This window comes from Anguilla anguilla, chromosome 2 (assembly GCF_013347855.1).
Source record: "Anguilla anguilla isolate fAngAng1 chromosome 2, fAngAng1.pri, whole genome shotgun sequence".
Lineage (NCBI taxonomy): Eukaryota > Metazoa > Chordata > Actinopteri > Anguilliformes > Anguillidae > Anguilla > Anguilla anguilla.
Window position 1 is genome coordinate 63,069,545 of NC_049202.1, and position 14,691 is coordinate 63,084,235.

The 14,691-nt window shown below is 50.3% G+C and overlaps 1 protein-coding gene across 2 annotated transcripts; it reads right to left on the reverse strand.

Moving 5' to 3' along the window:
• Positions 1-377: 377 nt before the first annotated feature.
• On the reverse strand, positions 378-14,478 carry khsrp (KH-type splicing regulatory protein). Of its 2 annotated transcripts, none has more exons than XM_035406136.1 (18): positions 14,237-14,478; positions 11,756-11,861; positions 10,612-10,671; positions 9,632-9,668; positions 9,183-9,235; positions 8,610-8,681; positions 8,425-8,482; positions 8,152-8,323; positions 7,435-7,533; positions 6,989-7,117; positions 5,941-6,043; positions 5,047-5,168; positions 4,041-4,340; positions 3,239-3,345; positions 2,667-2,755; positions 2,100-2,303; positions 1,724-1,890; positions 378-1,456 (listed from the first exon to the last, which is right to left on the reverse strand). In XM_035406136.1, exons 1-18 carry the CDS (start codon positions 14,339-14,341, stop codon positions 1,448-1,450), a joined length of 1,992 nt encoding a protein of 663 aa, XP_035262027.1. In that variant the 5' UTR covers positions 14,342-14,478; the 3' UTR covers positions 378-1,447. The 2 variants fall into 2 exon arrangements, with proteins under 2 accessions (XP_035262027.1, XP_035262026.1); XM_035406135.1 differs by having other exon boundaries at positions 10,612-10,698; positions 14,237-14,477.
• Positions 14,479-14,691: the final 213 nt, after the last annotated feature.

Consider the following 14,691-nt stretch of genomic DNA (forward strand, 5'->3'; position numbering starts at 1 on the left):
TTAACCTTTGAGTAGGTCTTAAAAACTTTTTTTAAATTTTTTTTTTTTTTTTTTTAAACTTAACCCTCAAATTATTCATGGACCTGCCCTACCCAGTGACCATTAAAAGCATGGCTTTGATTATGGAATCACCACATAGGCCCTTGTTGAAATGCCACAGGAGCTAAAGACCAGGGTTTAGGAAAAAGTCATTTATATTTGTAGTCAGTGTTTTTACAATGAGACTACCCAGACACACAATATACAGTATGCACTTTACTTTAAAAGAAAAAAAGAAAATGGCCATTTCTAAAAGGACCTTCCTGTGCAGATGAATGGCAACACCTTGCTTGCAATGGAGAATGTTGTAGAGCTGAAGCGTGGTACAGAAAGAGAGCCAGGGTCCTGATATCTTTTATTGTGAAGTTTTTAAAAACAAGCCGTAAAAAGTAAAAACCGAGCATACAATATATAACATCATGACTTCTTGGAACAGGGAGAGAGGGGCAAAAAAAGGACAAAACGGAAGTCTTCTCTCCTGGACATAACTGTAATCAAAGCAAGAGTCAGAGCACAAGGAAGTCCCATGTGAGCTGTGCTGGCTTCACTGTCAACCACAAACATTCCATGTACCACTGTACACACACCTGCACACCAGACAGGCAGACGTACATGCATCGTCACACACACACACACAAAGATGCTGACAGACACTCAACTCTTACACTGTACAGACGTGTGTGCATGCTTTCACATTCACACACAGGAAAACCCATACCAACTACAGGGCAACAGTGAGAGGAAGGGCGGAAATCAAACAAACGTTTTCAAAAATGGATGGAAAACCTGCTACTTCAGTACTGGGAATGTTCCAACTCATAACTAGGAAGGGGGAGGGTAAAAAATAAAATACAAAAAAACAACCTTCAAAATAAAAATCAGTCTAAGATTCTAAGCAAACAATTCTTTCCCCCTCTTAAAAAAAGATGTCCAATGGAGATGCTGAAGAAGAACCTGAAGTAAGTACTTTTTAGTAGACAGTTTCACACTTAAATTACAGAGGGAAAAGTGTGAGTCCATTCAGTCGGACAGACGCATATCAGCTGGTGATACTGGGCAGGTTTATTTGCACTGCAGACTTCACAGGTTCCAAATTCACACGAGGGACTGGGATGACGCGGCGATATGCAGAAGAGGAAAGAAAATTAATCGGCCTGCGTAGGCCCACTGGTCGCTTTGCAAATCTGAGGATTTTTTTTGTTCGTTTTTCACACTTTCCTTAAAAATTAGTAGAACACGGGGGTGGTGGGGGAAGAAAGGTACTTCTCCCCACCACAAAATCTTAGGACTCAAAACCATGAACTTAAAAAATAAAATAAAACTAAAATATCTTTTCGTGGTTAAAAAGTCCAGATAGCTGGCTGGGTTTGAAGAATGAGACGGTCTTATTCCAAGTCCAGTCCAAGTTTCACTGCGTCTGCAACAAAAAAAGAAAAATTAATTAAAATGACATTCAGCCAAGTATTCTCCCCCATGCTCCCATTACACCCGTCCCCCCCCACCCCATCACACCCCCGTCACAGCCGGAGTCAGCCCAGCCTACAGACAACATAAGCAGCAGCTAGGAGGCCCACACTTAACACATGCGCCCGCACACATAAATATAAAAAAAGGGGGGGGGGGGGGGGGGGGGGTCACCAAATCAAATCAAATCCAGCACCCCAGGTGAGCATGTGCGCCGTACCTGCTGGCCTTGCTGTGGAGCGGCTGGCTGTCCCGCAGTCTGTCCTGGCTGCCCGTAGTAGGCAGCCTGCTGCCTGTAGTACTCTGCCCAGGCCGCGCTGTAATCCGGCTGAGAGCCGCCGGAGGCTGGGGCCGCCGCCGCTGCCGCCGGTGTGCCACCAGCTTGAGCTGAGAGGGGAGAGCGCAGCCAGTCAGACAAATGTGAGCAACGCACAGGAAGTTACAGCGCAGGACTTCCTGTCCTTCTCGCTACAGCCGCGGCTTAAGCGTCAACTCTTAAGGAGGAAGCGAGCCGCGTCTGGAACCTTGAACGCAAGCGCCGCAGATGGAAACTGCGTGCACTTGGAAGTGAAGTGTGATGCGAAGGCCCGGCTTACCCATTTTCTTGTAGTACTCCTCCCATGCCTTGGTGTAGTCGGGCTGCCCCCCCGGGGCCTGGCCTGCCTGGGACTGGTCAGCGGGCGCCGGGGCCCCTGTAGGGGTGGTGGGGGCCTGTGCGGGCATGGCGCCCCCTGGCTGCTGGTAGTACTGAGCGTAGTAGGCCGCCCAGGCCGCGTTCGGGTCCGCTGCAGCAGCCTTGCCTGCAGTTCACAGAGAGGCTGAGTCAGGGGAAGGGTGGTGAAAGGCACTCTGGGTAACTCTACAGGGCCCCGAAGGCACAGACCGCTGCTCTGCTTAAAACTACCACCCAACTTAAAGGGCTCAAAGCACTGCTACCAACTCAGCAGCCTGCAGCAGTTTTGACCTTGTGTATTAGCGGATATGTCACATGACCTACTCAACACACAAACACACAGGCTTGTGTCCTGATGCCCATGTAAGTGAGGAATCAGGCCAGGTAGAAAAAGGATGAAAGTCACCAAATCTAGCAGAAATGCTATGCAAAGATGATCAGGATTGAACACTGCTGAGAAAGGATGTGATGTTTGAAGAGTGAAACTTACTGGGGTCATGAGGACCAGGAGGCTGCCACTGCTGGTAAGTACCACCCCAGCCCTGAGGGGGGCACTGATGACCACCTGGTGGGCCTCCGCTACAAAACACAAAAAAATAAAAATAAAATTTAGTAATTCATCATGCACCCGTTCACCTGGCTAATGCACACCAACTCACCAAATCAATACAGACAACAAATAACATATTTACAAAACTGATTACAACCAGTCAAACTGAAGTACCAGAATGCCGTAATTGTCCGCACATTTTTGTGGTTTCCTTTCAACCAACAGCGACATTAAGCCAATCAACTGCTTAAATGAGTATCTAGGCAGGTGAAATGGCAAAATCCAGCAGTCATGACTATCGTCCGGGAATCAAACAGCCCTAGAACGGGTCTATCACAACAGCCCAAGAATCCAGTCAAAATGAAGGCCATTTACAAAGACGCTATACACGCTGATATTCATTTGCCTTAATCTGGCAGTGGCAAATGGAAAAATAATGGGTGTGGAGATGAACACACTTGGATTTCTCCACCATCTTCTACTGCAATAGTTTTAGCTGTGTGTGCACTTACTGTGGCGGTCCAGGGGGTCCGTGGTTATAGGGGTTGGGGTTATAGGGGCCCATGGGACCGGATGGGCCCGGCCCGCCAGGACCTGGACCAACAGGACACAGCGGACCCTGAAAGAACCAGAACCAGAGTCAGGCACACTCAGGCGTCTGGGTCAGTGCACATTCATACAGTGCAAAAATAACAATTTCATGATTATGTTTAAGACTAGTGAAACAAGAGAATTCAGTAAGACATTAAGCCCAACAAGGTACATTTTGGGACTGTACTTCACAAATGATGCCTTGATATAGTGAATAGTTTTGTACCACCAGGAACCGAATGGTCCAAATAAAATAAATTAAATCATTCGCTAAATGTTTATGAATTTTTCTGAAGACATGATTATTAAATAGGCCACTTCAGAATATGAATAGCATCCTGTGCTAAAACTTTATCAAGACAAAAATTCAGCAATTAATCAAGTTACAGCCTTCAAGAATTGTCAATCGTGAAATGTATAAATACCCAGTGTCATTAGTTAGAAACATAATACAGGAAGCAACAGAGCTTTGGGACACAGCAAAATTAGGTGGGAGTAAATCTAAATTCCAGTTCAAAGCAAAAATGACATCTGATGAAATCACTGGGCCAGAACCCTTGCTCATGGCACCACAGCATAAACTCCAGGGACAGGTGCAGCCGGCCAGTTTGATTTGATTGGTCACCGTGTGCAGGCAGCACACACTGCGGTAACCGTGGATACGTTCCACGGCACAGTCCGAGCCCGGGGCCGCAGAGGGCCCATAACGGGGCGAGGAAGTACCTCGATTTTGTCCTCGATGAGCTGCTTGGCGTGGTCGATCTGCTGCGGGGAGCCCCGGATGATGAAGAGCTTGAAGTTGGGGTCTCCGTTGGGAGGCGGCTGGCGGGAGATCTCCACGAAGGCGCCAGTCTGCTGGTTGATGGCCTTGACGTTCTCCCCGCCCCGCCCGATCACCAGGCCGCACTTGTGGCTGGGGATGGAGAAGGTCACCTCCCCACCGGGGGGGCCCCAGTTGCCCTGGCCCCGCCCTCGACCCCGGCCGCCCGGAGGCATTCCTGCACCAGGAGGCCCTGGAGGACCCTGGAGAGAAAACGGGGAGGTCAGACAGTTCTGCCACTACATCAGCAACATGCGCCATTTTTATTAAAAGCATACTATGCAGGATTTTTACCTTTAAAATAGATTAAGACAACCATGCAAAGGCATATCTAGGATGCACTGGCAATCTCTGTCTTTACCCACTTTTGCCAAATCTGTGCACCTTTACCTGTATTTGTGATTCTAAATGTGATCAGGACATTTCTGGGCATAGCACTCTTTTCTGTGTGGAGGGGGGTGGGTGTGGCTACAGACCCTATAGTTTGGGATCAGATTTCAACAGACTGTTTGTTGCTAGCTAGCTAGCAAAAAACCCCAGATACAACAAAGCAAAAAAGACAAGCTCGAGGCTCGTTCAAGAACGAGAGTTACTGTGAACTTGGAATTCCTTCAGCAAGGCAAAAAAGTCGTGCATAGCATGCCTTCAAACACGTTTGAGTGTGTTTCATTCATTTATAAATTGTGTACATACACCACATTAATATTTAAGTAGCAGAAAACTAAACACCGCGCAGGTGTTTAAGAACCCTCCCAGATAGCACAGCGATCTCTACCCAAGACGGCCATTTAAAACCGAACGCCGCTCTGAAGCGTGACGTGGATTATCAACGCTTGCGGCGACGGTGACTTTTCGCGGCGAGTGAAGGGCAGCGGCGGACGGGCGCCGGGCAGCGCGGGCTGTACCCACCCCCTGGCCCTCCTCTCGCGCCCGGATGCTCTGCAGCAGGTCGTTGATGATGCTGGCCGCGTGCTCGCAGCGGTCCGGGGGGCCCATGATGTGCGCCACCTTGTCGGGGCCCACGCCGTCATCTGTGACATCAGAGTCTAGAGTCAGAACCACAGCCGCAGCAGCAGCTCGGGGTCACCGACAGGGCCAACTGAACCGACACCCCTCTGGGATGGAGCATCTTCAGAACCCCAACCGAAGTGTTCATGATATACAGGAGGGCTGTACACCCCTGCTCATGGAGATCTGCCTTTCTTCCAGCAGGTTTTCATTTCAACCCTAATTTGGCACACCTGACTCTACTAATTAGCAGCTCAGTGAGATCTCTAGCTGTCGAAAGAGGTGTGCTCTGTTAGGGTTGGAGTGAGAACCTTCAGGACTGTAAACCTCCAGGAACAGGGCTGGGCTGCCCAGGCAATCGACTGGGTCAACTAGTGTGGCACACCCACATTCTTTTCCACAATTACTTTTCAGATAATGTTCATTAGAGAAACAGTAAAAGACTTGAGCATACGGAGACATAAAGGCTGACATGAAATTGCTGTGACAGCAGATCAAAGCCGTGTTGTGACATGTTTCAAAGCCACAGCACCCCATGCTGGGAGACGGTCTTTACAAGTGAAGACTAGCCGTGATCTCTTCGGCTTATGATCTCAAAAGACATTTAAGGTCAATCACATAATCAGCATATAGCCTATATATAAACCAGACAGCACATAAATCACACTGCGCTGAGATCACGTGCTGCTCTGGCACATGAGAGAAACATGCGTACGCAGGATGATCCTCGTTTAAGCTGTACCGAGTGACCCGGTTTCACCTGAGAAAGTATTGATTTTCCACGCGTCTGCTCACCGGGTTTGAACTGTATCCTGACCCCGGCGTCGTTCTGAATCTTCTTGATCATCTCTCCGTTGCGGCCGATCACGACCCCGACGGAGTGGCGCGGGACCGGCATCTGTGCACAAACGCAGCGCAGGCGTTAGCTACACAGCTAACAGCACAGGCATGAGCTTCACAGCTAACCGCACAGCTAAGAGCACAGGTGTTAGCTGCACAGCTTCCCAGGGCGGGAACACTAACGCTTCGCTAACCGCGGCAGCGATCCCAGCGACACTCGTCCTCAGTTATGACCAACAATTAAAAGCAAAAACCCCCCCCCCCACCCACCCCAACAAGCAGTTCAGCACTCACTGAATATGAACCTGTCAAACTGACACTTTACAGAAGAGACTTGTGTGAGACAAATGAACACAGGGCCAGCTTCTCAGGCGGTTTTACATTGTTGGTGTATTCTGGTGAAAAGGCAGAATTCTGCCAAAGCACGGGATACTGAACCCCCCCTCCCCAAATAAATGAATTTAAAAAAAGACTTTCAGCTGGCCACACCCTCCTCCTACCTGTGACTTGCAAGTCAAGAGTTTGCTCGATTTTTCCATTGGCCATAAAATTGACAGGCACCACTCTTTGGACTGGAGACACGCCCATCAGAACGTGGTTCAGCAAAGACAGAGCGCACTTTTAGACCGTTGCTAAGGACCCATAAATAAATGCATTCAAATGCAAAGGTCAAGAGGTGACCCGTGTCTCTGCCACGCATGTAACCGTTCTGTTCCAGTGATGAACTATATTTACACAGCTCACACAAGTCCTCACCCATAGGCAATGACAGGACACTGTCACACACAGACAGACACGCGCACAGAGGTAGACACACACAGACAGACACATGCATGCACGCACAGACACACGCACACACAGACAGACACGCACACACAGACACACACAGACAGACGCGCGCACGCACAGACACAAAGAAGCAGACACACACAGACAGACACGCGCACGCACACACAGACAGACACGCGCACACACACACACACACAGGTAAGAGGACACTCACGTCCATGCCGCCTCCTCCTCCTCCTCCTCCGCCGCCGCCACCTCCCATGCGGGACCCATATTCGTTCCGGTCTCCGAACCCGGGGTGATCCCTCTCGTTGAGAATCTGCTGCACCAGCTCCCGTGCTTGCTGTCGGGGAAAAGGGGAGGGTTTGCCACACGCTCAGGACCCCTGACCGACAGCCCGACCCACACAGGGTGCCCCAGAGTTTGAGGCCGACCGGCCCGCTAAATACTGAACTCACAGCAGTCTGGGTTAAAGTCTCGTCAGAACAGCAGGCAACAGCAACAACCCACCAATCAGCAGCAAGCAACCGCCTTCTGCCGTCTGGCAGGATAAATGAGTGGAAGCAAACAGGCGGAAAGGGCTCCAGCAGGAGAGCGACGCTTCATTTTGCCTGTGTGTTCAGCGGACCGCAGAACGCTGCAGACACTCAGGACTCCTACCTGGACTTTGTAGGGCTCTCCGATGATGCGCAGCGGTTTGTCCACGTTGGCCGCCTGAGAGCAGTCCTGGATGAGGATCATCTTCACTCCCGCGCGCTCCTACAGGACACAGACACAAAGCGTGAAAAAGGGACCACGCTAATGAGCGTTCTCACGCTAGCCAGATACTCCACTCCATTATCTGGTTACCAATGTGCACTGAAATTCACCAAGAAACTGAACTCTAGGTGCCTCCATACAGAGCAGAGATATCTAGATGTCTGGTAGAATTTGGCAGGTGAATTTTGGGATGCACCAGCCACTGTGGCCAAAGTTGGTTTCCTGCCTTGACCAGGCAAAAGAGCAGCTTAAGTTGAGCCCACAGGTGTGATGTGGGAGAAGCAGAGGCGGTGCACCTGCAGCTGTTTGAGGTGTGATGTGGGAGAAGCAGAGGCGGTGCACCTGCAGCTGTTTGAGGTGTGATGTGGGAGAAGCAGAGGCTGTGCACCTGCAGCTGTTTGAGGTGTGATGTGGGAGAAGCAGAGACGGTGCACCTGCAGCTGTTTGAGGTGTGATGTGGGAGAAGCAGAGGCTGTGCACCTGCAGCTGTTTGAGGTGTGATGTGGGAGAAGCAGAGGCAGTGCACCTGCAGCTGTTTGAGGTGTGATGTGGGAGAAGCAGAGGCTGTGCACCTGCAGCTGTTTGAGGTGTGATGTGGGAGAAGCAGAGACGGTGCACCTGCAGCTGTTTGATGGTCTCTCCTCCCTTGCCGATGATCAGCCCCGCCTTCCCGGCTGGGATCATCATCTCCTGCATGGAGCCGCTCTGGCCGTTGGTCGACTCGTGGAAAGAGGACGGGGGCGTGCCCCTGCCCCGGGACACGATGTCGTCCAGCAGCATTTTGGCCTTCCTGCGGAGGGGAAAGAAACGGCACGGCGGTCAGTCTCGGCGAAGGCACCGCACCCGACACCGCCCCCATCCCCCTCCCCCACCCCTAAATAAGACACTCACTGTATGGCGTCCGGCGATCCGGTGAGAGACACGCTCCTATCGGGAAGCCCGCCGCTGTCTGTGAACAAACGGGTAACGTTCAGAGTCCCGCCATCGCCGGCACACACACACACACACACACACACACACACACTCGCCCCGGCAGACCCAGTCACACAACAGAGCACCTGGAAGGCCTCGCTCACCTGGAGCGATCTGGACCTTGCAGCCAGAGTCCTGCTGGATCTTATTGATCTGTTCTCCTCCTCGGCCAATGACTGAAGAGAGGTGGGGAAAGCGTCCAATCAGAGCATGTGAGGATGGTACACAGAACAGACATTATACACAACGGTAATAAAATGTAGATGTATCCATTAATGCTGTGGCTCGAAGGCGATGGCTCTTTTCAGGCCTTGTCCGTTAGTCTCTCCGCAGCAGAGGCTACTAAAATAACCTTCACATCGCAGCACTGCCCTCCATCGCATTCTCCCTTACGTCAGTAATTAAAGATACAGCAGTAAGCAACAGTGCTTGTGATGGAGACCAGCTATGTCTCCATTAAACCAATTGCAAAAAAGGCACTCAAACGTGCTTGTATTCAGCATAAAGGACCCAACCTGCCCTGAACTAGTGGAACTGAAAGTCAACTTCGCTAATTTTCCCACAGATCTTATGCTGCAGTTTGTCTTTGCAATGACCGCAGGATGTCAGGTGAGAGAGCGAGAGAGAGTGAGAGAGCGAGAGAGCGATAGCGCAGGAGAGAGAGAGCGGGTACTCACTCAGGCCCACCATGCTGTCCGGCACTCTGTAGTCCTCCGTGAGGCTGGACGGTCTACGGATTAAAACGGGACAGGACAGAGTTCACACACACACACACACACACACACACTAGTCCAACTCACAGAAGATAGACCGCCCAGGATCCTCTGATGGAAACCACACAATTTCCCTTCACACTCACACTCACACACACACCCAGCTCTGCCAGCATGGGAATCACAGGCTGACAGAGCTGTTCTGAAAGCTGCTACAACTCCATATCCAAATTAAAACAAACGTCTAAACGGCGTATGAGAAAACGCACTTCTGCTTTGCTCCGTTTACACACTGTTTTTGAGGTCTGCACTGGCACCACACACATTCCAGGGAAACCTACACCAGTCAAGGTAGTGAGTAACTCACTTATAAGAGCAACTACCCCCCCCCCCGACCATATTTTCTGCTTTACCTCTGGGCCATGGCTGCAAGAGTTGCTCCGATGGAGGCTGGGGGGGAGAAAGGACACAGATCATGTTACTGAGACTGAGATGACACACAGAACGAACAGCCTAAATGGCCAGCGAGCAGGAAACACCAGGAGAGACAGGGGTGAGGGGGACACAAGGGCACAAGGGGGACACAGAGGGGCAAGAGCGAGGGGGACACTGGGGCAAGGGGGACATAGTGGGGCGAGAGGGAGGGGGTCAGTGGGGCGAGGGGGACATAGGGGGGCGAGAGCGAGGGGGACACTGGGGCGAGGGGGACATAGTGGGGCGAGAGCGAGGGGGTCAGTGGGGCGAGGGGGACATAGGGGGGCGAGAGCGAGGGGGACACAGAGGGGCAAGAGCGAGGGGGACACTGGGGCGAGGGGGACATAGTGGGGCGAGAGCGAGGGGGTCAGTGGGGCGAGGGGGACATAGGGGGGCGAGAGCGAGGGGGACACAGAGGGGCAAGAGCGAGGGGGACACTGGGGCGAGGGGGACATAGTGGGGCGAGAGCGAGGGGGTCAGTGGGGCGAGGGGGACACAGGGGGGCGAGAGCGAGGGGGACACTGGGGCGAGGGGGACATAGTGGGGCGAGAGCGAGGGGGTCAGTGGGGCGAGGGGGACATAGTGGGGCGAGAGCGAGGGGGACACAGAGGGGCGAGGGGGACACGGAGGGGACACAGGGGTGAGAAGGACAAGGGGGACAAAGAGGGGCAAGAGCGAGGGGGACACAGGGGCGAGGGGGACCCAGAGGGGTGAGAGGGACACAGAGGGAGACACAGAGGGGCAAGAGCGAGCGGGACACAGAGGGGCGAGAGGGACGGGGGCGAGGGGGACACAGAGGGAGACAGAGGGGCGAGGGGGACAGAGAGGGGTGAGAGGGAAAGGGGCGAGGGGGACACAGGGGTGGGGGCGAGAGGGACACAGAGGGGTAAGAGGGGCAGGAGCAGAGAAAGCCACATACACATGGGTGGGCCCGAGTCCCGGTCACTCTGGGGGGCCATTTTCTTGCTTTCTGGTTGATCTGTAGAGAGATCACACCCATCATAAACTAAAAGAAAGGGGGACAAAAAACAAACAATTTTAAAATTCAGCAATACCAACTATAAGACAGGACAAGTTCAGCCCCACGTAGGGTGCAAAAAAGCCATTCAATGAGGAAACTATTTCACATAAAATAAAAAAAATCTGGGGACCAACATGTAGGGAATGAACTACACAAGAATCAGAGCTCTTGCCCCTAATGGCAGCGAGATGCTGCTTTGCAGTCACTCTTTTACGATACTGCTCCATCTGGCTTCATCAAGGATCTCTAATAACTGATGGACTATAGACGCCCATAACAAAGAATCTACGAGCACAATGCCAAAGAACGAATCCAGATTTAAAAGTTGCCTCTGCTCAGCATACGTGGCACGGGGATCCAACGAAATGCCCGTAACTAATTTACAACAGTAGGCTAGCTGGTCCCTTCACTGGGTGCAGCTTAAACTTAAACAGTTTCTGGACAGCAGGTGTGATCTTTAGTTGGTTATCACTCTAGCAACACATCAGGTGACTAGCTAACAGAAAACGTACAGGCAGCACTACAAGCCACCATTCATGCAATGAATATGCATGCACACAGAGCTGTGCAAATGATGCTTGATGTTCTTAAGAAACAGAGGCCTGAGAGCCATATCGACATTGTCGCGAGCCTCAATTTCAGAATCAAGAGCAGAGTGTCACATTGAAACATGCTTTCCAAGCATTTGGCTTCGTAACATTTTTCTCATTAGTGTCATAAATCTTTCGGCGCCCATTAGACAATGAAAGGACATGACACAGCAGCAAACACGAAGATGACCTTAATGACAGCACTGTTCAGTTAGACCAGGCATCAGTTCATTTGCTTAATGGACAGGAGGTACTTGCCGTGTAGATTTCCTTTAGCCCATAAAACAAAATCCAATAATGTTGGAGAATGAAACTGTACAAGTGGATTGTGGGCAGAGAGAACCAGTGCTATTGTCCTGCTTTCTCTCCACACGTGGGTAGGTGCACATATGTAGGCGCACGCGTGTGTAGGTGTACACGTGTAGGTGTGAGGTCAGGCGGCGCTGTCACACCTGCGTCCTCCAGCTGGCGTTTCTGTGCGGTGAAGGGGAAGCTCTCGGGGACGCCGGTGTTGTTCAGAGGGGCTCCTCCCACATCTCCGCCGATTTTCGCTGCGATCTGAGGACCGGAACAAGGACCAGTTACAACAAGCACACCTCAACCACCTCACAGACTGATAGACGCGTACTAAAAACACAACACAAGGTGCTCCTGTGATACTCATAAAATATTAGCCAAACGTATTGCCTTTTAAGCTATGTGAACCAGCTAGAGGCTAAAAAGCCTCCGTTTGCAAAGCATTGGGGGAAAGATTCAGCTCTCGACAACTGCTTACTGTATGTCACTTCTGGCCAGCACACAGGAACAGTTGGATAGGAACAAGAATGACCCTGCAGTGCACTAATGACTGCACAATCACTGGTATCAGTGAAGGGGCACTGTCGGCAGTATGAACTAAAAAAGCTTATGTGCACGATGTGAAGTTATTCCAAGTTGATTTGTAATGGCACCCAGGGGGACATGAGGAAATGAGTCAATTAAAATTAACAACTGGAGAGACTCGTAGAACAGCTGTCTCATGTGACCGGCTGTTCGATTCTCCACCAAGGCACAAGGTACTGTAATCAAATCAGCATTTGTAAAATCTCTGCTTGTCCGCTACCTGGACGAAGCTAAACCAAATACAATTTCTTGTTTCCTAATGCCTGTGGTGCAAATACACAATTTACCCAGCAGTGTGATTAAACCGGACAGAAGTACGGAACGATGTACATGGACAGAATAACCAAAGACAAAACATTCAAGTCCAGGATACAGACAACACGGGACTCACAGAGAGACCTCTAATGGTCATGTGGAGTTAAGGTCCCGACGGGGGCGTCAACTACTTCAGCCAGGCACAATACAACGTGCTTTCGCAGATCTACACCCAAACGGTTACATTAGCTACTAAACGTTTGCTAGCTCAGCTAGTTGAGGTTAGATACCGCATTCCCCTGGTGACCACCAAGCTCCGGCATTAGCTCAGACTTAACTACAAGATTACAAAACATGCAACGTCTCATTCACTAAAAGTTGATAGAACAGCGAAGGCTAGACGAAGTAGCTAGCTAAAAAGGCCATCAACCAGCCAACTTTGCTAAAAGCATAGCTACAGATCAAACTATGAATCACAAGAGGTCGAGTTTTAGACTTTGAAACTTTGCTGGGCATGGCCAACAGTCTAACTTAAGGAAGAATCTATAGTCTACCATTGACCAGAACGAAAGACCAGATAGCCTAATTTAAAATTTAAAAAATCGGGCAGCAAGCTAGTCAACTATCAGATTGCTTCTTATAAGTGTGCTAGGCTAACGCAGTCAATCAACTAACGATAGGCAACCCAGGACTACCAAATATTCAACTAGCTAACAACAGTAGATAGTTAGCTACCAAGCAAAATCCCAACCAGGTAGCTAACAAGAGCGAAACTACCAGCAGCCCGTAATGCCAGCTAGCTACTACTAGAATACACAAATTATCTGTGTAACGTTAAATCCACAGTCAAATAGTCATTCTATCTTGAAACATATGTATAATATTAGCTGGCTATTTCTTATTTATTCAATTTATTATTTCTAGCCAAGTTAGTTACCTAGGCTAGCTAACAACATACCATTGATTCGTTGCCTGGGCCTGTTGATAAGCAACCACACTACATTATTCTAGCTTCACTGGCTTGGTCGTTTGGTTTTTTCAATAACATAAAATACACGTATTTGTAGAAAAATAATTCAACCTGGCGAATAGTCGATTACAAATAACACTTTAGCTAATAAAATCACTAAATTAAACTAACGGTTAAATTACCGTTCCAAGTAGCCAGCCAACTTGTACGCTAACGTTAGCTTGAGTTTACATGGCTGGGCATGTAGTATTAGGAAGCGCTAGCCATCATGCTTGCTAGTTAAGACTACGAACTAGCTAGCTGGCTAATAAGACACCAGAGTAAATCTACTTATTTAGCTAATTATATACAAATGAGCATGAAGAGCAACTCAAGTATGTAACTTCGCCGACCAAGGTAACGTATTATGTGGTGAAGCTGGGTAAGTTGGAACTTCGTTAGCCGTTTGCCTTCGCCTACAGGCCTCACATAACAAATGAGTATCAAAGATGCGATGTGTTGAGGTCTGAGGAAATAAATGCACCAAGTTAACACACAATGCGTAGAAATAAAAAAGTTGATGGCCGTCCTGTCGGGCAGCATGGTATCTACACGCCGAATGATAAGCCCGTGGAACAGAGACGACATGGAGTAAGCTCGGAGCCCCACACATAATCCTGAGAGGGGAAGCAAACCACGCCGGCTCCATTGATTCGTGTCATGGCCTCGACAGGGAAATTTACTCCAAAGTTAGCGTTAGCCAGCCTAGCGTTAGCTAGCTAGCCAAGGTGCCTCCATCCCTCCCTCCCACTCACTCACACATAGAGGGGCCACTGGCGTCTCTCACCTGCCGAGCTCGCTGCACCGCATCTGCGAAGGCATCCTTCTTGATTCCGCCACCGGCTCCAAGTGCTGCTCCAGCCCCGGGTGGCACTGAGTTGTAGTCCGACATGCTGTTTGTGTTACCAGGAGAAAAGGGGGTCGAGGCAGGTGGTTTAGGCCGGTTCGAGGTGCGCAGAAGCGGGAAGCCGAGTAAGGCAAGATTCGGGGAGGGACAAGGAAACTGCGATTGGCGCGGAGGGGGTGGGTACAAAGTCAAGAATACAGTGATCACAATTTTCTTCCCCCAGGCGACCAATAAACGACCTGCTGGTGGCGATACCACTGCATTTTTTCTAACGCAGGAATGATTGACACACCCGCCAGCCTACAGGGAGAGGTAAAGACACCTCGATGGCTAGTTTGACCAAATCATTGGTATCCACATGGTTGGCGCTTTTGGAAGTCCCAATCATATTTCAA